The sequence below is a fragment of the Pithys albifrons genome, chromosome 21 (genome assembly GCF_047495875.1).
Source record: "Pithys albifrons albifrons isolate INPA30051 chromosome 21, PitAlb_v1, whole genome shotgun sequence".
Classification (NCBI taxonomy): Eukaryota; Metazoa; Chordata; class Aves; order Passeriformes; family Thamnophilidae; genus Pithys; species Pithys albifrons.
In genome coordinates this window covers 6101040-6122203 of record NC_092478.1, presented here as the reverse complement: position 1 = coordinate 6122203, position 21164 = coordinate 6101040, and the positions used below count along the sequence as shown (strand labels likewise).

At 41.3% G+C, this 21164-nt stretch overlaps 1 protein-coding gene across 5 annotated transcripts in view; it reads right to left on the bottom strand.

Annotated features, from left to right (window-relative positions):
* The window catches only part of NF1 (neurofibromin 1), an 82118-nt gene that overhangs the window by 43299 nt on the left and 17655 nt on the right, over nucleotides 1-21164 (bottom strand). The window contains exons 13-36 of one of the 5 annotated variants that reach the window (XM_071575055.1): nucleotides 18999-19133; nucleotides 18310-18423; nucleotides 17894-17973; nucleotides 16420-16543; nucleotides 15670-15813; nucleotides 15056-15335; nucleotides 14682-14755; nucleotides 14511-14594; nucleotides 13474-13914; nucleotides 12937-13076; nucleotides 12396-12518; nucleotides 11886-11969; nucleotides 11358-11474; nucleotides 10626-10807; nucleotides 10309-10520; nucleotides 9551-9712; nucleotides 8742-8845; nucleotides 7765-7900; nucleotides 4689-4751; nucleotides 2688-2846; nucleotides 1732-1829; nucleotides 1447-1593; nucleotides 857-1003; nucleotides 432-542 (exon numbers count right to left, since the gene is read on the bottom strand). In XM_071575055.1, coding sequence (XP_071431156.1) covers nucleotides 432-542; nucleotides 857-1003; nucleotides 1447-1593; nucleotides 1732-1829; nucleotides 2688-2846; nucleotides 4689-4751; nucleotides 7765-7900; nucleotides 8742-8845; nucleotides 9551-9712; nucleotides 10309-10520; nucleotides 10626-10807; nucleotides 11358-11474; nucleotides 11886-11969; nucleotides 12396-12518; nucleotides 12937-13076; nucleotides 13474-13914; nucleotides 14511-14594; nucleotides 14682-14755; nucleotides 15056-15335; nucleotides 15670-15813; nucleotides 16420-16543; nucleotides 17894-17973; nucleotides 18310-18423; nucleotides 18999-19133 — 3461 coding nt within the window. Of the gene's footprint in view, nucleotides 1-431; nucleotides 543-856; nucleotides 1004-1446; nucleotides 1594-1731; nucleotides 1830-2687; nucleotides 2847-4688; nucleotides 4752-7764; nucleotides 7901-8741; nucleotides 8846-9550; nucleotides 9713-10308; nucleotides 10521-10625; nucleotides 10808-11357; nucleotides 11475-11885; nucleotides 11970-12395; nucleotides 12519-12936; nucleotides 13077-13473; nucleotides 13915-14510; nucleotides 14595-14681; nucleotides 14756-15055; nucleotides 15336-15669; nucleotides 15814-16419; nucleotides 16544-16922; nucleotides 16974-17893; nucleotides 17974-18309; nucleotides 18424-18998; nucleotides 19134-21164 lie in introns of those variants that run through there. The other 4 variants (XM_071575056.1, XM_071575057.1, XM_071575059.1 and 1 more) reach the window with 4 other exon arrangements.

The window sequence follows — 21164 nt, the reverse complement described above, 5'->3', positions numbered from 1 at the left end:
AGCAGTATCACAGCCATGCCTGTGTGGGAAACTTCTAAATACTGGCCTTACTCCTTAAAATGAGAGAGAGGGACCACTTTGAGAAACTTTATCCCATGTTTTAGCTTGTTACTCATCTAATACTTTAAAAAATGAAAATTAAAGTCACTGATAAAGGGTTAACAGCAATGTGGTGTAGATGTAGTTTACTTGAGACAGTGAAGATTAATAAAGTGCATTTAAAATATCAGGTGTATTTCCACAGGCACTCACACACTCCTGGGATGAAAAATCATGACAGTTTTGGTTTAGGAAACAACTCAAAAATAATGTCAGCAAATTTTAAGCTGTTTTCAGATTCTTGTTTGTTCCCAAGTGGGTATCTCTCATATTCAACTGGCACTTTTCATTTACAGGTTTATTTCAGATTGGGAAGGTGAAAGGTTTCTTACCGCCGAGCGATGTAGTAGAAAACAGGATTGCCAACTTTGGATGTCCCAGCTTGGTAGAAAATATTTAACGTTTTCAGTGCTTTGAACTCCTCTTTTTCATGTACCTGATGCCTAAAAAGCAAGACATTTACATCAACTTTCATAACTACCTTTCAAAAAAATAAAATTAAAATAAAAAATCCCAAACCCTCTTTATTTGCGTCTTTAAGCAAAAATATTAAGTTCACCCTATCTTAAGCCTTTGTTAAATCACAAATGTTATCACCATCTCTGGTTCCCAACTTAGTTTTTCTAAATAAAATCTACTCAGCATTTTAAACTCCCCTTCAAAACAACAGCAGGAGCCTCAGTAACTGCTTTCAGCTCCACACAAGGTGAAGTCCAGAAACCCACACTGTGTGTCCCCACCACAACAATCTCATTACCTCGTCATAAACTCTTCAAATTTGGAACTAGTGAGATTTAAACTGGACCAATGTGTATCAGCCACAGGTTTGTGCTCAGGAGGCCCCAGGTAGGCAAGAAGAGTCGCCATCTTGTCGAAAGGTCGCCGTCCAACAGCCTTGTGGTCCCTACAAACAGCATATTCCTTGTAAGCAAAGTCCTTCACTCAGGAATTCCTACTATTTTTGCCCTCCAACCACCAGTAGGCTGGAGCAGGCTGGATAGTCGTCTCAATAATAACAACAGAAGCATTAAGAGAGTATTTCCAAATATTAACAGCTTCAAGCTGAGGGAGGGTAAATTTAGATTGGATATTAGGAATAACTTCTTCCCTGTGAGGGTGGGCAGGCCCTGGCACAGGTTGCCCGGAGAGGCTGTGGCTGCCCCATCCCTGGGAGTGTCCAAGGCCAGGCTGGACAGGCGTTGGAGCAACCTGGGATAGGGGAAGGTGTCCCTGCCTATGGCAGGGGGTGGAATGGGATGGGCTTTGAAGTCCATTCCAACTCAAACCATTCCTTGATTCTATATACACTTCCCATCAGCAAGTCCCTTGAACCCTCTGAAGCCTGACCTGTTGCTGGAAAGGTACTGGCCGATTTTCTCCTGGTTGTTCCACAGCAGCCGGTGCAGAGCCAGGACGTTGCCGTCGCTGATGAAGGACAGGCTGTGGTTGACGGTGTCACTCGCTGGGCAATCGGACGCGATGTCAAGGAAAAACCTGGAATTCAAATCCAGGAACAGCCATCAGTGTGGGAGGGAAACCTCCTAAGGAGACTCCAGGTAAATTAAAGGGCTATGAGGGCGCACTCATCTCCCTCTTCACACCCCCCAGACACTGAGTGTCCCCAGGCCGTACCTTCGTGCAGCATCAAAATTGCTTTTCACAAAATCATTAAAAGGCCGCATATGCTCTTCTTTTGTAAACAGGACATGGTTGGCAATACTCTGAAGTATCTAAAGAATAAAAATATGGTAAAGACACAGAAGTTTAATGTATTAACTGTCAATTACTGTTACCGTAACAGTTAAACTGTTTCTGCCAGTTTAACTTCAAAGGAAGAAATATTTATTTTACCTTGTCATAAAACCTCAAGACAACAAGAAGGCCAATAAGCCAACTAATTTAAAACATATGCAATTCCAAAGTCTTTCGTTTCTTGTACTTTTGAATACTAGAAAACCCCTTCAGTTATTTATGAACTTCATTCATTAAATCAGGAAAAGAAATCATCTTTCAAACCACCACTTATTAAATCTTAACTCTTTTACCTGGAAATTCCAAAGCCAAGTGAAAGCAACAACACATGCCTATTTTAAGGAAAATGTAATTCCTCAACATTTAAAATGGGTAATATGCACAGGCCACAGAATTTGTGTGCCATCATTAAACCTTTTTTTCATTTTCACAAGAAATATGACCAAATGAGACTAAAGGCAGTGAAAATCCCATCTTTAGCAGTGGTATGAACTTAATTAGTGCTGGTTGATCCTCTCACCGAGCTCACAGCAACACGGGTCATCTGTTTGTTTTCAACTGAGAAGTTCAAGCGAAGGGCTGGAATTCCACTCTTTTCTCCATCACTTTGGGAAGGTGTTTTTGCCCACACAGACTGCTGTCCATCCTCACCTTGCTGTGAGCTCTAACATTAATGCCCCAATATTTAACACATCATGGAAGCTGCACCTTCAACAACCAAGATGGGTGCCACACAAAACGAGAAGCTTCCCTACATTTTCTCATGGCAGTCAAAGAGCAGAACTAAAGCAGGTAGAACACGAAATACAGGCAAGTAAAACCAGGTATGGCCTCACCTTTGACATGAGCTTCAAACCGCGCTCGATCCTGGGTGGAGGTTTCTTGTCCAGGATCCCAGCCTCGTATGGGGACACGATGGCGGGGTTGATGAAGCGCAGGAACATCGCGCTGCCGACTGCGCCAATGCTGTTCTGGGGGAAGCGCTGACTGACCACCTACGGAGTGGAGTTACAGAGAACAGTTCTGCATTAAGGGAAGGGAAGGCAGCTGAGGAAAGCCTTGCATGGCAAGCCAAGCCTAAGCACTCTTTCCACACCAGTCATGCTGGGTACGTGTAAGTGGGACTCTGTTGCATCGCAGAGGATCAGGACAGAGGGGAAGGAGTGGGGGGCTGGGGGTCTCGCACCATCAGGGCTGCACAGGCTTCCTTGCCAGGGGAAATGGCTACAACAGCTACTGCACAGGATCTGAGAGCTGCTGGCCCCCATTGCAGGGCCCTGCCATGGACAGTGGAGCAGGGAAGGGCTGGGCACTGGTTCTCAGGTGTGCACAGCCTGCCATCCAACACACACACAACGGTCCTGAACTAGTGGGTCTTTTATCTGGGTATTTACAATGGCACAATTGAGCATTAGAGCCTCTCCAGCAGTCAGACTCGTGCTGTAAAGTTTCAGGAGTAATTTGAATTTGTCAGGAGGAGGTATTTGTCAGAGCTATCACCAGAGGAGAACAGTGAGCCAGAGCTGAGCAGCCAGTGCACTTCTCTGCCTACACATACACTGTCCAAAACCACAGAGCAGGAATTTGCTAGAACCACCACATAGCTAAAATATGGTTCTTTGCTATTGAGGGGGAAAAAGTAACTGAAAATGTGGTAAGAAAAAAGAAATCTCTTTGCTTTCAGGACATAAACTATGCATTACTAAGAGGAGAGTTATTCCCTAGATATCTCTCATTTGACTTTGAAAAGTTAAAGACAAAGCTTCCTGTAAAAATAAATTCCTACATATGCAACATATGGTCCCACAAACCCTCAATATCTGCATGTATATCTTTAATGAGTAACAATGGTTAATCAAAACGAGTCAGATTCTACCTTTTCACAGAGTAAAATTAGCAAGCTTGGTATTATGAGGTATCATTCAAAATAAATAAAAAAAACCAAACAAAACCCATTAAAGTAAAATACTCCAAAACATAGCTAGTGCAATCTCAAATCATGCTGCTTAAACCAGACAAAGGCATTAGTACAAAATACAGCAAGAATTGCTTTGGTTCAATAGCAACTCCAGTCAGTTACCTTGGGATGAAATTACTGATATTTTCTCATAAAATACTGGTTTGCCCACAGATCTTGCATTTTAAATATGATTATTATTATGCTCAATTACAGCAAAAATAAGAAAGTTTTTATTAAAATTCTTAATTTCCATTCTGCCTGGCTTATTCATACTTTATATTTTGTGGTTACTGACAATGAAAAGGATAAATCGGAACTTTTAATGACACCACTCTGAAGAACCCACAGATCTAAACTCTAACAGAGCAAGTTACTTAAAATTTTCTCAGGAAATAAAAGCAAGTGCTAATTTTTTTTTTTTGCAAACAAAGAAAATGTTTCAGACACAAGTCCTATGATCCCCTTTTCAGTACCCCACAATTATTAATTATTCTTTGCCCAGGATGCAAGCTCAGGTTATCTGCCAGAGTGTTAAAGCAGCTCAACAGACTCAGATTTTTCTCAAAACCAAAGACAACATTTTCTTCCACATTTTTTTTAATTTGAAGATGGTGGCAAAGCTGGAAGAGTCAGAGTATTAAACACTAAGCAGTAATGTTAAAAATGTCTTTTGTTTACTCAAATAGGCACACAGAGAATATTTTAAATATAACTTAATTCCAGTGTTAATTGAAATGAAAGCTATTTTGTGCCAGAATTAGTAGAATGATTTTACAGTGAGGTCAAATAGACTGAAGTGAAGATATTTTGAACAAACAGCAAAAGATTTCTTTTGTGCTTTGAAAGAAATGGCTAATAAAAAGGTCTCCAAACTTACTGATTTTTTGTTTTCCTTTTTTTCTTTTACGGTAGCTTTATTCAGTAGAGAGTGGCAAGTTGCCTACAGAACAGAGATGAGCACAAACAAGTCACAGCACCAACTACATACAGCAACAAAAAACCAATGTTGACTTGTACATAAATTACACAGTAAAATGTAACAAACATAACCAACAGAAAATGAAATATATAAACTAAAGACTGATGATGGAGTTTTTATTTCACAGTTTTATTACATCTTATTTACAAAGCACTATATACAAAACAAGCAAATGTTGAATTTCAATCATTTCTACTATTTCTGGCTAGATTAAAAGTCAAACCACATCAATGTGCTCTTCATATACAATATTAGGCCTTAAATAGTATATTTAGCTTTCAAATGTATTTCACCATCCCCAAATCATTTCAATAGTAAAAATAGTAGTGTTACACCTTTGAAATACAAATTACTTTTAAAATTAAATTTAGAGTTTTAAATCTTCCCAATGTTTCTCTGTGTGTCCTTCAATTTATTTCGACCTGTGAACCATCAGGGTTATTCCCACTGGGAGAACTAACACTGCTATAAAACACTCTGTGGACAAAGGAAGAAAAAAGCCAGCAGGTCTATGTCAATATTAGTGATTTCCAAATCAAGAGATAGGACTTGATTGTGCTTATTTCTGCATTTCATTGAGATGCAAAGGGATCCACCAAGAAGTATCAAATTCTGTCCTGTTTTCACCAGGATTTGAGCAAAGCCAGAGCAGCTCAGCCTCGGGCACTGCTCCCTGGCCACAGGTACATCCTGGAGCTACATCTTACAGCATTCCTGGGAGCTGGAATGGTGGCTGAGCATCCCTGGGAAGCTCCACAGCCACACCTGGGGCTGGATCCACAGCCAGCCTGCAGCACTCAGCATTTGAGAGCAAACACACACTGACCTTCAAAACCACTTTTACAGGCCACACTGGAACTGGGACAGAATTTCTACAGCTTGGGAATGTAACAGAGTAAAAAGTGAAACCCCAAACCAAACCAGACAGCAAAAGCTGCTGTGCTTCCCAAGCTGAACTGGGAGCTGTGCACGACCCATTAACATTTACCCAGTGGTGCCTCTGCCAACTTTCCCTGTGTCATTTCCACAGAGTGGCTTTCCAAGGAGTTGTACACACACTCTACTCATCAAACTACTGCAGTTACAGGAAAATTTTCCACTCCTCTTTAGTAAGAAAAATCATGTATGTTTTTGGGAATTTTCTGAAATAGCCAGAACAACTCTCTGTAGGAGTCACTTTGATCAGGCTTGTTCCTCACCACAGCCCACCCCTGGGCACACATTACCTGTAAGGACCAGGTGAATCTGTCACAGCAGCCAGTTATTGATGTTTCCAAAGGAAAACACTGGGCTTTGCTCCCAAAACAGAAACACCAGCCAGCATAGACACCAATATCCAACTAAAGGCACGTTTCTGTGATGTTGCTACATTGACTAAAATTGGCTACTAATCATTTAAGGAACACACCTCATGAGTATTCTTTGCATACACAGTTACTTTAAAACTCTAAGCATTAAAAAACCCCACAAAATTCAGTTGCATTTACTCTCACACTAGTGCCTGGCATGGAACACATTCATCTTATTAGAAGCGATACCTTATTAGTATTTTATAAAAATCACATACTTGGTTCCCATGACAAAAATGGATTAATATTCCCAAATCATATCTTGACTCTACTTTCTTTCAGATAAAGGCCACACTCTTGAGAACTCCCAGGAAGTACAGAATAAATTACTATACTGTTTGGGATGAACAAACACTTGCACAGATATATGGGTGTTACTAAAAACAGCTAAACATTGAAGCCGAGTATCAGTGTATATCACTTGTGTATTGCCAGTAAATCAGCTCTTTCAGGAACAAAATACCCTTATCACCAAACATAGTAAAGGCAAGAATAGAGCCAACACACTTGGAAAGGCTTCCAAAGAAAAATCTCTGGGAATGCCCACTGGTGAGCACTTTTTAGAAGTTCCATTTCACAAATGGTCTGCATAGAAATCATTTCTAGCAATGTGCTAATGAAATGGTAATAATCTGATACCTCCACCACATAAACCTAATTCTGGGAGCAGATGTGGGAAAACGCAGTATCCAGTAAGAGGAAGAACACCCAAGGCTGTTGTGTGGCTTTTTCAGTAACACTCAACTGTTCCCCCCAGTGCCCGTCTGTGAGACTGTGGCCATGAAGGAGACCAACCCGCCCACCCCACTTCCTGATTTCGGCAACGAAACACACCAGAAAACCCCAAAGTCACTTCCCCACCAACCCAAACACAACCACTGTTAGGAGGAGAACGTGGTGGCTTTAGAAGCCACTCACAGAGCTGTTAGGGCAGCCATAAGCACAATGTTTGCACGCCTGATTCATTGCAGGAGCTCACAGAACACCCCAGACCACAACAGTCACAACATAAACTCACTGTTCTTCACTCCCAAGCGCTGGGAACTGCAGCAGTTGCCCTGATTAACCCAGAATTAGTTCATTGTTAATTCACACAGGTCAGAAAATCTTTTTGCTTTGCTCTAGACCTGAGATACACTCTGTGGCCTAAAGGCCAAAAGTAGGTATTCCAGAGCACTTCATTGAGCTCCAATATTCTACCAGGCACAGGATTTCTGACAGTCCTCCAACAGGACTGGAAACTATTGCTAATGAGCCCCGAGGGGATCCCTGCTCAGATTTTTAGCAGCAACTAAATCCATCAGAAGCACACAAAGAGCAAGGAAGACCAGCAGGACACTGGGCTTGGCTGCCTGCTGAGCTCTGCAGGAAGCAGACACAGGACAGAGGAACTGGGGATGGAGGTGAGGGAATGTGCTACTTAAAAACAATGTTTAGTCATCTCCTCATTGACAACCCAAGCCTTAAAACACCACTCTGCCCCTACATTTAGATTTGTGTTATTTATCAAATGTCTGAGAAGACTCTTTAAGAGATGCCCACTGTGTACTGCACCAAGCTCCAAACTGCTGGAATTTTCCAAACCAACCCCAAAGCCGAGGGGCAGGCACCCACTGCAGGCATACCTGGTATAAACAATGGCACACACTGCGCAGCTGGGGTGGGAACTCCGAGGAGGAATTAATGATTGCCTGAAAAAACTTGTCTGTCATTTGCAAGAGACTCCGCTGGTTCTCTTCAAGGCTTTCTGTGGGTTCCAGCCTGAAACAGACCCGCACATGTATGACCAGCAACCAAACACAGGAGACAACCTGCACTTATGTGCTTGGTAGTAATCTCATTTCCTCATTTTGCTTACGGAAATACTTGTCAACTTTTACACAGAAGTTTCCATTACTATTTTAAACCAAATACGTTACAAAGTCATGTAGAACTCAGTAATGAACAGACAGCTGTAGGTGGGATTCTCTCAGAGCATTCCATACAACGACATGCACACACAATTCCAACTGATAAATGCATTATCGGTTTCATGATGGTTTATCTGAAAGGAACTTTGGAGGTAGACACAGGTATTTTAGGGTTAAACTATTAATAAGAAGACCTCTGCTTGGGTAAGCTACTTAAGAGATGAATACTTATAATCCTTCTAAGAGTTAGTGGCAATTCAAAGCAGCAGAGCAACAGCTGCTAAATCCAGGTCTTGAAGTGATAAGAGAAATTAAAGCAGAGTACACACACCATGTACATTCTGTCTTGCTTCTGCAGTCAGTGACCTGTAGGTGCTTTCTGGTTCTACTGGAAACCCCCATATTAGTGGCCTCCATAAAAGCAGGAAACAGCAAGTAGAAGTCCTGCAAGGGCTCTCTCTCTTCCTTGCTTTCTCAGGGCTGAGAGGACATGCAGCAAAGCCTCTGCACAACCCACCCTGGGTAAGAGGGCTGCAGAGACAAATAAGGTGCCTGGAGAAGTGAGGAGTGGGACAGTACCAAAGTATGAGAAACCCATTTGCAACAAGGAAGAAGGAATCCTATTATATCTACAACGCCGGGGAATCATGTTTACAGACAAATACATTTGCTCCTCCCCTTGAATCTCAAACCTTGTTGGATCCACCTCAAAGCTAATGTGCTGCCATTCAGGGGATGTGATCACAGTCCTCAACAAAGGTTCCAAAAGCTTCTGTAAATATGTAGCACCATAAACCTGTGTCCAAGAAAAACAAGAATAGGAGGCCAGATCAACACAGCGATCCATAGGAATACTTTAAAGTTCTGTAAGTGTTACAAGAGCATGGAAACAACTGACTTGTTTTGGCATAAGCCAGATTCCTGAAAAACTGGGGTTTGCATATTATGGTTTCACCTCTGGAACACAACCAAGATCAATTTCTACAAATTTCTATTTTAATTCTCTTACAGTTTGGAGAAAACTATAGATCCCTAACAACCACAATAACCAGCAGGGATTCTTTCTTAGACCAGGGACTCCACACTTCCTCTCTGTTTGTACACAGCTTTTTAAACAGAAATGGGAGCACAAACAAGACCTCAGACTTTGTCTCCCATTTCTAAACTGCCTGTTACAAAACCACCACCAGGAAGTCTTCCAGCTGTACTGGTCCAGAATCACTCATATAACTGAATTAGTCAGAAAGGCAAAAGGTTAGTTCCAGGAGGAGGTCTATTTTTTAAGTTGTGACTAAGCATACTTTATCTACAAGATTCAGTTCACAAAATGTTAAAACACAAAAAGCAAAGCTCCCTCAAGGTAACAGATGTGAGAGCTGAAATTAACAGAGACCCAAAGGCAACTCTTTACTGTTTTCACCTCATGCAGTTACCCAAGTGCTTAACCCCACAGCCTGTTATCAAAATGATCTGTAGGAGGCAGAAAGATGAGATAATGTACCTTAAAACAAAAAGTCATTATTTTACTGGCTAAGCTGTTTCCTCGGAAGAGTGTCTGCATGGAATCTGCCAGTTCAACTTCCTTTGAGAACATATTCCAGAGGAGCTGGTAGAGCAAGTGCCGGGAATCAAAGAGTGTGACCAGGACACGAGCCAGCTCGTCCTTAAAAGAAAAAGGAAGTGTTAATTTGACTCACAGTGAACCAAGGCAAGTATAAAAAAAAAGTACTATGAAAAAACCATCAAGCAGTTTGCATTAATGCTTTATATTTCCTGTGGAGTCTGGCAGGTAAATACCAAATTACACATGCACAATGTCCCTGTATGTTCCCTGTGCTACTGCTTGTCTAAAAATCTGCCTCATGATATGGAGTCATACAATTCGTAACAGTTATCCAGACAGATAAGCAGTTACTCTGCTGTGTAACAAAGCCCAATTCATCTTGCTAAAACCTAAACAAGCAAAGAGAATTCTGTGTGTTTGCACTACAGCATTCACCATTTATTATAATGACTGTATAAAAAAATCATTCCTAGACATTAACTAGAAACTTACAATTAAAATGCAGTTTATATCAAGATCTGAATTTAACCTCAGTACAATTTTTAAGAACACTCTAAGAAAGGCTGGCTATCAGCAGTAGCAGTTCTACTCTCTCTGAACCAGACTGTTCTTAAACCCTTCATGTTTGCTTAGTTTTTATTTCAAGTCTTACTATTTTAAAAAATGTAGGAAATAAAATGCATGAATCAACTTACCCACTGAGAACAAGGCACCACATTGGCTAAAGCCATAGCAATAGGAAGCTCCCCCTGATCACCCATCATTGTAACCAACTCCACCAATCTCTCAAACCGATCTGCTAGCACTGTTTCTGCTAACGTATCAAATTCTGTCCCCTGCTGCAGAATTTTGGTGAGGACTTCCATAAACGTAGCTCTTGTTTGGAGGTCTTTATGATAGCCCAAGCCTGATTAAAAGAACCCAGAACTACTAAGGAAGATGTAAAAAGAAATTAAATACCAATGTCTTAATCAGGCATTCATTTATGCCCAGTTATCCCTGCCTCCTTTACCTATGGAGTGCATGAGGCCGCTGTCCACGTTGGCGTTGAGCAGGTTGGACATGGCCAGGACGGTGCAGTGCCGGAGCGAGGCCAGTCTGCGCGACATCCCGCGCTTCCTCCCGCCCGGCTGCGCCCCGTCGTCCTCCACCTCGCTGCAGTCGTTGAGCAGGTTCATGAACAGTGTGAAATACCTGTGGGGAGAGGCCTGGGTGGTTAAGCACAGCCTGCAGAGCCAGCTGTGTGCAAGGAGCTGCTCATAGCAGCAAACAGACAACGAGTCTCCCCAGAAAACTCTCATCCCCACCCCAATCAACCTCTCTTGTAGCACAGTTCAGACTTCAAATGTGCTGCGACAACCAGCACTGGCCTAAACTTGGTGTGCACATTTTCTCCAAGCAAGCAAGAAAAATTCACAGGTGTGCCTTTCCCAACTGATGTCTCAACAGAGATTATGTTTCACTGATAGCAATACAGCATCAAAGCAAGCTAATCCCTGCCAGGAATGAAGCACACATCTGCATTAAGCAGAAACAAAGCCAAATTTTCTAATTATTTTCTCACTGAAGATGTTTCCATAAACCTCAAATGCAGAGATATGCAAAATGGGACACAGAAGTGACAATTACTGATAGGATAATAAAATTATTTCCACTGGAAGAAAAATATAGTTTGTAGTAGAAGTCATATCCTGCTTCTATATAGAGTCATTGTATCAAAAAGTAGTTAAAAGTCACTATTTACTTAAGAAATAATTGAGATTTTGCTTCCATCAACTCAACACCATCTCCTTCTTCAGGCTGGAGTGGAAGCCCAGCAAGAAGAGAGACCACTGCTTCCATACTCGCCTGGTCCAAATCTCTGAAAAAGAAAACATAATAAAAGAAACATAATAAAAGAAAGCTCTTACATTTTGTGCTACGGGTTCAAGCACTGTATCTCCTAAGGACAGCTACAATGCAATTTGTCATTAATAACATTAAAGTCCAAATTTTACTCTTCAGAATGCACCACAAAGATAAAGCTCTAGATAATAAAATGGTCAATCCTAGTGCTGAATCAAAAAAAGCATTAAAAGGAGCCATGTCAGTTAAGACTAAGCATTAAATATAATTCTCCTATTGCTCAACAAAACTTCTGTTTCAATTTTTATCTTTTGCTTAATATTACTCCTGCTAATGGAAGCCTGACCAGTCAGCTCATCCATGGATATCAAATGCCACCTGGAACACTGTTAGCAGCTTCCCAAACAGGTGAAGAGTGTTTTCTTACCTTGTCAAGCATTTCACATCCTCATCTGTTGCTTGATTAGATGTTCCCATAACCCAGTCTGTCAAATATTCCACCATTTTGTTCCTGTTACATATAAATACATTGCTTTAGCTTTGGTAGCTTTTTTATTGTGGTTTTGTTTAGTTTTGGGGTGTTTTCTTTTTAAACACACTACTGCTGGCATCATTCTTAATTACTAAAAACTCAGTGCAAGAACTATTTGAAGCACCTTACACTGAAGATGAACTCAACTGATTTTGTTAGACAAAGCAATATCCCAATCTGTATCACACACTGACCTGTTACAGGTCTTTAGTATCACCACAATCAAAATAAAATTTTAATGCAGCACCAGCCTCTGAATTATTCTGAAGACAAAGATGAGGGAACTATCCCTATACCAGGAATGCTGGTGTGACAGAGCTTTTTGTTCCTTTATAAACCATATAAGCAAAGAATTACACTTGCCCACAGTACCCCACCCCAGACACTACATAATGCCATCCTCACCTAAATTTCATTTCTTGACAAAATGAAAGGTCATCTCTCCTTTCCATCATTACTTCTACTAACTGACAGAGCTTTGTTTTTATTTGAATGGCATGGACCAAATTTCCAAGCACACGCACATACCTGAAATAAAAAGCAGAAAGAATAAATAAATACTTAATGCTACTTCATATTTCAACCCTGCTCAAAGAGCAAGAGCAAATTTCTTCTGGCCAAACAAGTTTTCTATCAGCATAAAACTGAACAGGAATCTGCCCTTCAGCTGGTTTTAACCATTAACATCAATGTACAGGAAAGAAACCAGGAATGCTCATGGGAATAGGGCCCAGCTATGGAATGGTCAGTCTTTAAAAGCAAAAGTCACTCTTTATGCTGCACAAATGATCTCCATGATTACTGAAGCTGCCAGAACCACAAAGAGGATCAGAAAAATCCGCTGCTGCTTCTCCATGCATGCCATGAGCAGAGATATAATCCAGAAGGCTGGAACTCACTTCTTAAACATAATTACTGTTATAGGAAAGTCAAGAGGATTCCTTACCTAACCAGATTTAGCATCATTGTCTCAATGCTTGCTTGTCCAAGATGCTCAGAGCTCCCTTCTGTGTGATTGTCCAGCAAATTCTTCATTATAGCAATGGTTTGCTCTACAAATTGTGTGTTGGTGTCAGTTAACAAAACCTACAGGAAGGAAATTCCTGGTCTTAATTCTTTACACACAAAACCAAAAAGAGGGTGTAATACACCAGAGCATTTCAAAAATCTCATGGACAAGCACCTTCCTAGTTATGACCAAGCCAAAAGAATTCCAATACATGTCCAGATTCTACATATCAATATGGCAGCCCTAAGGATTCCACCAACATTCTCACAGATTCTGTACTCAACAGTTCACTCAGAATTCAAGAATGTTTTCAATTTTTTGATGTTAAATACAGCCTGGACTCACATTAATGTGTTCTGTGACAATCACACTGCTTTACAGGGGGTTTGCACAGAACACGAAGAGGGACCTATTTTAATTACTGAGGTAAAAGACACAACTGACAGAAACATGAATAATGTATCACCACTGTACCTGTCCTTGAGAGTCAAAGAACTTGCTGATGGTATTCTTCAGTTTGTTAAAGAGCATTGGATACAGTGCTGGGCTCAGCTCCAAGCCCACCAGATCTTTGATGTTAGTCCGGATCTGCAGTCCCACCTTCTCGTGGTTGCAGACCATGAGGGTCAGCAGGCGATCGATGAACTTGCTGACGGGGGTCTCCACGTTGCCCTCGGTGGACACCATGGAGATCATGGAGCCCTTGCGCTCGCTGACGGGGCCCATGGGGGGGCTGTAGGTGGCCAGCCCGGCGTTGCTGCGGTGCTGCAGGCACACCCCGCCCAGGGCACACAGGAACCCCGTCATGTTGATCCACTCCTGCAGCGAGTCCGTGTCCGACAGGTCGATGGAGCCGCCCCCGCTGACGTGCGACATTCGCCTCTTCACAATCGTCTTGTGGAGACTCTCAGTGACCTGGAAAAGAGGGGCTGATGGTCAAGACTCTGCAATTACACACAACTCATGGAGAGAGAGCAGAAGAGTCCTGTAACACATCCTGCCATTCACGGTTCCAGTCTCAAAAATTCACCTTTTACAGGGTTCACTTTTTTGTGACAGTATGAACAGAAATCCATACCAAGGCAGTTTCCAAGGTTGGGAAGCAAGGCTGGAGAGGACTGAAGGGGGTTGCCAGTCAATCCCTTGCTCTGCACCAGGATGAAGCACATTTAAATCATGGTAGCCAGTGGCTTGTTTAAAAACTTCCAGTGAAAGGGATTTCAGAGTTTCTCCAGAAGTATTCCACAGTTTTTCCAACACTTTTTTTTCAATTTATTTTTAAATTTTAAGCTCAGCTTCATTATCCCCTACACAATTAAAATCAAATTACTTCTTGGTCTCTTAGCAAACAAAGCAGACAACTGATTACCATTCTGAAATACTTTCATGGAGTTTAAGGCTGCCTACAAAACTATTTTTCTAGATTAAAATTTAAATTCCTTAAAATAAATAAGCTTAAAGAGTCACAACGAATTTCTAAAGATGGAACCTATGGAAAAATTCATAGTCACCTGCCCATCTTCCATTTTGGTCTTTGGATAGTTAAGGATGAGTTTTGTAGCTTGTTCCCACTTTGCATGTGTGTCCTCCCAGGCCTGAAAGGAGATGTATCAAGATTTAATTTCAAGACTAGTTGTGGCAATATGCATGCAAAGAGTAAATAAGCTGAGAGGGAAGTTTACCTCTGTGTTGCCTGCAGTTGGGTGTTCAATACGTCTCAACAAAGCCATCACTCTCTTCTGAAGAGCTGCTCTCCCTACAAAGGGCACAGAATATTGAATCAAGTTTTTGAACCCCCACCTACATCACATTTGTGGTCTTTGACAGTAATTATTGAATTAAGAGGAGCACAGCTTTTACTGTTACACGGTAAAAGCCTCATGAACTCAGTCACCCAAATTCCTTACACTTTCTAGCAATTCTAGTAATTAAGATATTTTAGGAAAAGCCAGAAGAGCACCAAATGAAGAATCTCCACCTGTTTGAAGAACCCAAACACAAAGAAGAGTCTTATTATCCAAGTAGAAAGATATTTTAACTGATTCATGATCCTTACCTGTTGACATCATGTTGCTAACAGATGCAAACTCCATGAAAGTGTTGTAGTTTGGCAGAAAATTATGCACTGAAACTTCATCTACCCCACACCTGATATCGGCCTCCTCGCAGAGGTGGCGGAAGCAGGACATTGCCACCAGCACTGCCTCGATGTCTGGGCTCCACAGGAACATGTACAAGGCCACTTCCAGTTTGGTCTGCGCTTGGCGACACATCGATGTTCCGCTGCATCCTGCTGTGCTTTCCTTGGGAAACAGAGAATTCCCCATTTGGGAATACTGCTGATGAATACGGCAATTTTATTAAAATTCAGCCCTAGCCAACCTGTGTTTAAAACTGCTTTTATTCCAGTAAGAATAAGCAACCCTAACCAGGATCAGAGCCCTTATATCCCGCCACAAGGGATGCTGTGTGCATTCCTAAGAAGAAAATATTCACCAACATTTTAACTGAAAAGGTGTGACTGTAAAATCTGAAATATCATTATTAACCAGCTTATTAAATACATACATTATTTAGCATACAGATGTCTTCTCCTCAGAAATAAGTAAGTTACACACAGGGTTGCTTTTCCCCAAGTGTTAAAATTAATTGTTGTTATGTATTACTTACCATGGAAGAATTCCCTTTCCCTTTCCTGAGGGTAGCTCCTGGTGCACAGCGTATCATTTCCTCATGGTCAAGAGAAATTTGACTAGTTCCACTTCCAGAGACATCATAAAGGAAGAGGAAGTGGCAGGAACTCCTATCTGATTGCTATGAAGAGAGGGAATAAAAATAACACATCAATGTATTTTTTTTAAAGTGCAAAAAGGAGAGATTTGGGGAAGGTAAAAAGCTCTTCAGCATTTCTATAGTACTTTTTCCACTGCTGCTCTCAGGGCTTTATCACGTTACCCACATTAATGGTATCTTAGAGTGGTGTTTCCCCTTAAGAAATACACTATTTGATATTTTAAGAGTATCAGAAAGAAGCAAGTGAGAATTCTGAGCCTCAGATGAACACGAGATCCAAAAGAAAACGTAGATCTGTTTTTTACCATAACTACTTTCCCTTTTTCTCACCTTGGGGACTATTTCCCTTTGTATTAGGCAAATAGGCATAAGGCACAGGTTTCTGTGGAACATACATTTCCCAGGCAAGTAAAACAACCTGTGCAGCTAAAGTAAAAAAGAAAATAAAAATCCCAGACCTAACTTTGGTTACCAATTCCAACCGAGGGAGGAAATTAGAGAACAGAAGTGTAGGTGTAGCTATTAAATTTCTTCCAATCATAAAAATAATGTGGTAAATAAAGGAAGTGACAAAGCAGAGAACAATGCATGTTGATGATCCTAACAGAGATGGTAACATTCACTTACTTTGTTTTTTAGAAGAAATTTATTCCTACAGATGAGAATCTCTCGCAGCCACTTGAGGATTTCTGTGCTGCTCAGCATCTGATGACTAGTGAGCTTCTTGCAGATATAAAAAAGCATTTGTGAACTGCAGTAAAATGAAATTCAACATTAGCCTTACTATCTAGTAACAGTTTTTGAAGATACTATACTACGCTTTACATAGAAATAGGCAATTAGCATGAACACCCTGTGCAACACTAACATTGGCTTTTAGAATGTACAACAGAGAGATCATAGTGTGCACTTGAAATGCCAAGCTCCCCTGGGACCCTTCCCACCCCCAGCTGGCCTGTTCAGCTCCCTGGAGGCAGTGAAGCGATTCGGGTCCTGTCACAGCCCGGACCTGGGGCTGTGGGGTCGGAGTCTGAAGCTCTCCCCAAACAGATACAGCACAGACAGCAGCAGTACGAGGTTACCTACACTGCTCTGACAACGTCTCAACTCTGCTCTGGAAGGAACACATCTAGGGATGTTCCTTCTTCATATCCATTCAGGCCTCACACTCTCTGTTAAAACTGCCAAAGGGTCCAAATTAGTGTCAATTGTAATGGGTTTTTCCCCCAGCCCAAGCAGAGCACAGACTCATTGCTACTCCTACAAATTACAGCCCTGTGTGTCAGTTCCTGCCCATTGAGGGGGGCTCAGCCCAAACCAACCCCAAACGAGCCTGAGCCACACTCAGCAGTCATGAGCCCAACTTGCTGGTGCTGGAAACAGCCTTCCTCCTCACTGCTGTGCCCTTCTCCTACACCAAACATCAGCACCAACTCACAGTAAAACACCAAAGACTATTGTTTTTATTATTTAGCTCATGCAATTCTTAGAATTCTGTGTTTACAGATTCCTATCTTTTGGTTCAGCATTTTGTGTAATTTTTACTGTTTTGGAACTTCATTTCCCTTAATATTCTCCAAGATATCAACCACTACAGCTGCTGTGAACTTATGTTGGCAAGACAATTCTAATTAATTAAATTTCTTTACAAATATGCAGGAAAGACTAATGGGAATCACAGGTCAGGGCAAGCTATCCCCTTCTTTGGGTGGGGGCTTCAGAGTCAAGATTAGCAAATCCACACTTCAGGAATTGCTCAGCATTACCCACCTCCTAGTCCCAAAACGATGAAACAGAATTGAAAAACTAGCAAACATTTGAATGAGGGGGAAAATCTCTAACTTTTCAAATTAATAATCATTTCTACACCTTAACAACTGATGAAGAGTGCCATTAAGGGAGCCAGCAAAATGCTTGTTGTATTTCTGTTAAATTTGTATAGTGTGAGGAAGATAAAACTTCTCCATGAATACTTATAACAATTCTGACTGGAGACTCCTGCTGTTGTTCCAAAGCTTTCCCAAAATACTCACAGCTATTTAGAAGGAGAAGACAAATGAAAACAGCTATTTCTCTCATTTATGAAAGTTAATTTACATACCTGATTTCCCAGAATGTTTCTATAGGAGCATCAGGATTCCATAAGTCAATGCTGTCCAACTGGTGCAGAACCAGCAAGGCCTAAAAAGTCAAACCAAAGAGAGTCTTGCTTAAAGACAATTTAAAGAAAGCACAAGCACAGAGAAACAGGAGCAGTCATATATTCATTACACTGTTTTAAAAATAACAAAAGATATAAAAAGCACTATAAATTGTGTAGAACAAGAGTTAGTGCACATCAGAAGTATTTCATTTTAGTCTTTATTCCACATTCATACTCCAAACCTGGAGGTCTCCCCTGTATTTCCATCCAAAGCCATCCTAGACACACAGGCACATTTTTAAAAGACAGGTTTTGGCTTTAACATTAACGTAATGTCCAGCTGTAAACCTCCAAGTGCCCAGCCCAGTGCTCACCTCCATGGCCTCCTGGGCTATGTCTGGCATGCTGGACTGCGGCACCAGCTGCACAAGGCCTGTGATCAGCTCTGCCGTGCTCCCCTGGGTCTCCGGGCCCTGCTTCCTGGGATTCTGAGCAGCAACGAGAGAACCAAGGATAAGCTGGAAAACTTTTCAATGCCTGACCACATTACTGACCACTACAGCAGCATTCCTGTAGTTGAGCTAGGTGGATTTGGGGATCTTTAAGAGTATCTGTCATTTTATTTTTAATCCATGGATACCCAAGACACCCTTGCATGCCATCTCTGATAGAACTGAAATATTTTTAAATTAAACAGTGACAGACCTGAGAAAATGGAAGATCTAAGACTGTATCTTTCTACTCATTGAAATGATGACTAATTTCCAACCCTCTTATTACAATTTTCTTCTATTCCCCTCTTCTTCCCCCATCTTCCCCTTCAGTGTCACAGAACTTCATGCTCCTTCTCACTGTGTTGCTCTGATTCTGTAATATCTATTACAGTTTCTTTATTGTTCTTTTTCCTTTAAAAGCACAGGAGCATCATAACCAGAGATTATGACCATAACCAGAGTAGGAAGTGTCCTAGGTGCCAGGTGTATGTTTTTAAGCTTTATTCACTTGGCAGCTTCTAAAGTAAACTCCACTACAAATGAACAGTGTGATAGTGGGATATACTTACACACAGCAAAAGCTTTGGATCTGCATGGATCAGTTTTACCAAGGACAACAGCAAGAACTTGTAGCTTCTGGTTTCCAAATCAGTAGGTTTTTCTTTAAATTTAAGGCTTGTCATTTTCTCCTTAAATGTAAGACTCTGATGGGAAAAAAAATCACAGTCCTTGTCAGGAAGGTAGTAGAACATAACAGTTATAATCAAGCATCTTATGAAATATATAATATTACATAATATTTTATAATCTATAACTCAAAAAATTTCACGTATCTTTAAAGTTCCCTTAAGAACTGTTTCAGTGAGCTGTATGTGGACACAACAAAAGAAACTGTGGCAAAAGAATAGTGGAAGAAAGGACACAAAAGAATGACAGGCAATTTCTCTGGTCTGAGACAGAAACAAAAACAAATGTTTCCAACTCATCCTGAGTACCTGAAAGGGAAGGGAATTTTTTCCAAAGACAAAACATTCTTCTTCTGCCACGGTCACAGCCTCAATGATTGCATGTTCAGCTCAATAACCTCTAGAAAATGAACCTTTCCTTTTTAAAAGGCACACAGGGCAGTGCTTAAATAAACAAATAATCTGCCCTTACCCAAAAAACCACTGACCTACTTCTGTACCCATCCATCTCCTTCTGTGACCTGGAGGAGTTTCGAAAGTACATACTGAGGGACATGAGGTACTCTGGTTTGTCTCCAAAATACACACACATACAGAGATACAGGTAACAAAACAAAGGTGAACTTGCAATAACTGGTCCCCAGTATGTTCAGAGACAAAGGATTTCCATCATTCAGTAAGTTTTTGTAATTTATACTTTCAATAATTTTAATCTTGAATCAGCAGAGATTAAATTAGTATTTTTGCTTACAGCTACCACAGCAGTTACAATACAGTCACTTGGACAAAACCCCCTGCAATTACGGATAATCAACACAAGACAGAAACCCTGCTTTTCAAACTGTCTTGTTTAGTTTATTTGCAAAGATCTCAAAAAATATCATGAACCTGGTTTTAAGTTTTGCTAATCTTATAAGTTTTGAAGAAAAGGCCTAGCTTGAAATCATACTCAGGGTAACCAATGAGGTACATCATCACATAATTAAATTCCACAAAAAATTAGAACCTTGTGCTATTTCACTAATTAGTTATTGTGCAAATGCATGGAATAAAATCTACCACATAAAGCATCCGATCAAGAAATCGATAGCACAGTGGTAGATGTAACTAATTCTGTGCTAAAACTCCATTTGCCACAGTCAGGGATTTCTGAGAAGAGGCATGTGCCAAAAGCCAACTCGTTTCTGTGAAGCAATTTAGTGCCTTCACACAGTCCAACCAAAAGACCGTAACCAATGACAGGGCCATAAGTGCCTCTGGGGGTACAAACAGTGCCTGGACACCAACACACAGCACCGGAACAAGAACAAGAGCAGAGGAGTTCAACATAAATAAGTTTAGGCTGGAAATTAGAAAACTGTCCTAACAGCAGGGAGATTCCGAAGAGCATCGTGATGGGAAAGGCACAGCACCGAGAGCGTGGCTTTGCTCCTGGGCAGGGGCTCCGCTGGCCGGGCAGGGCATCCCCTCCGGCCCCTCGCGCTGGCTCTGCGCGTAACTATGCACAGAAAAGTCAGCGCAAGGAAGGGCTTTTCTGCGGTAGTTACGGGTCATACTTACGGCAGCAGAGGCCCAGTGCCATGCAAAGCAGGGACTGGCGGGCGTCTGAGCACGGCGCGACAGCGGCCAGTCAGAAGGGAAAGTGAGAAGCAGAAGACAAAGCACCACCAGTCAGAGCAGGGGTATTGTCAGGGCAACTATTCTCCAACAGATGAATACATACAGGTGAAAAGCACATTAAACACGGTGTAGCTTTCAACCCAAAAGCATTTTGGTCATTTGCTCTCATATGAGATGCCCAATGGGAATAATTTCATGTCTTATTTTAGGTCTTCTAAACCAACCAGCCAACCAAGACCACTTGCCACAGCAGAAGGGTCCTCATGGAATGTTCAGATGAGGAATGCAGCAACACAGCTGCACGTGGACTTACTACAAGAATTTGGATGAACTACAAATCTCGTTTTATTCAAGACTTTTTCCAAGACAGCCAAGAATATTGACTTTATTTCATAATGCTTGAAAAATCTTTTACTTTGTTGCTGTCAC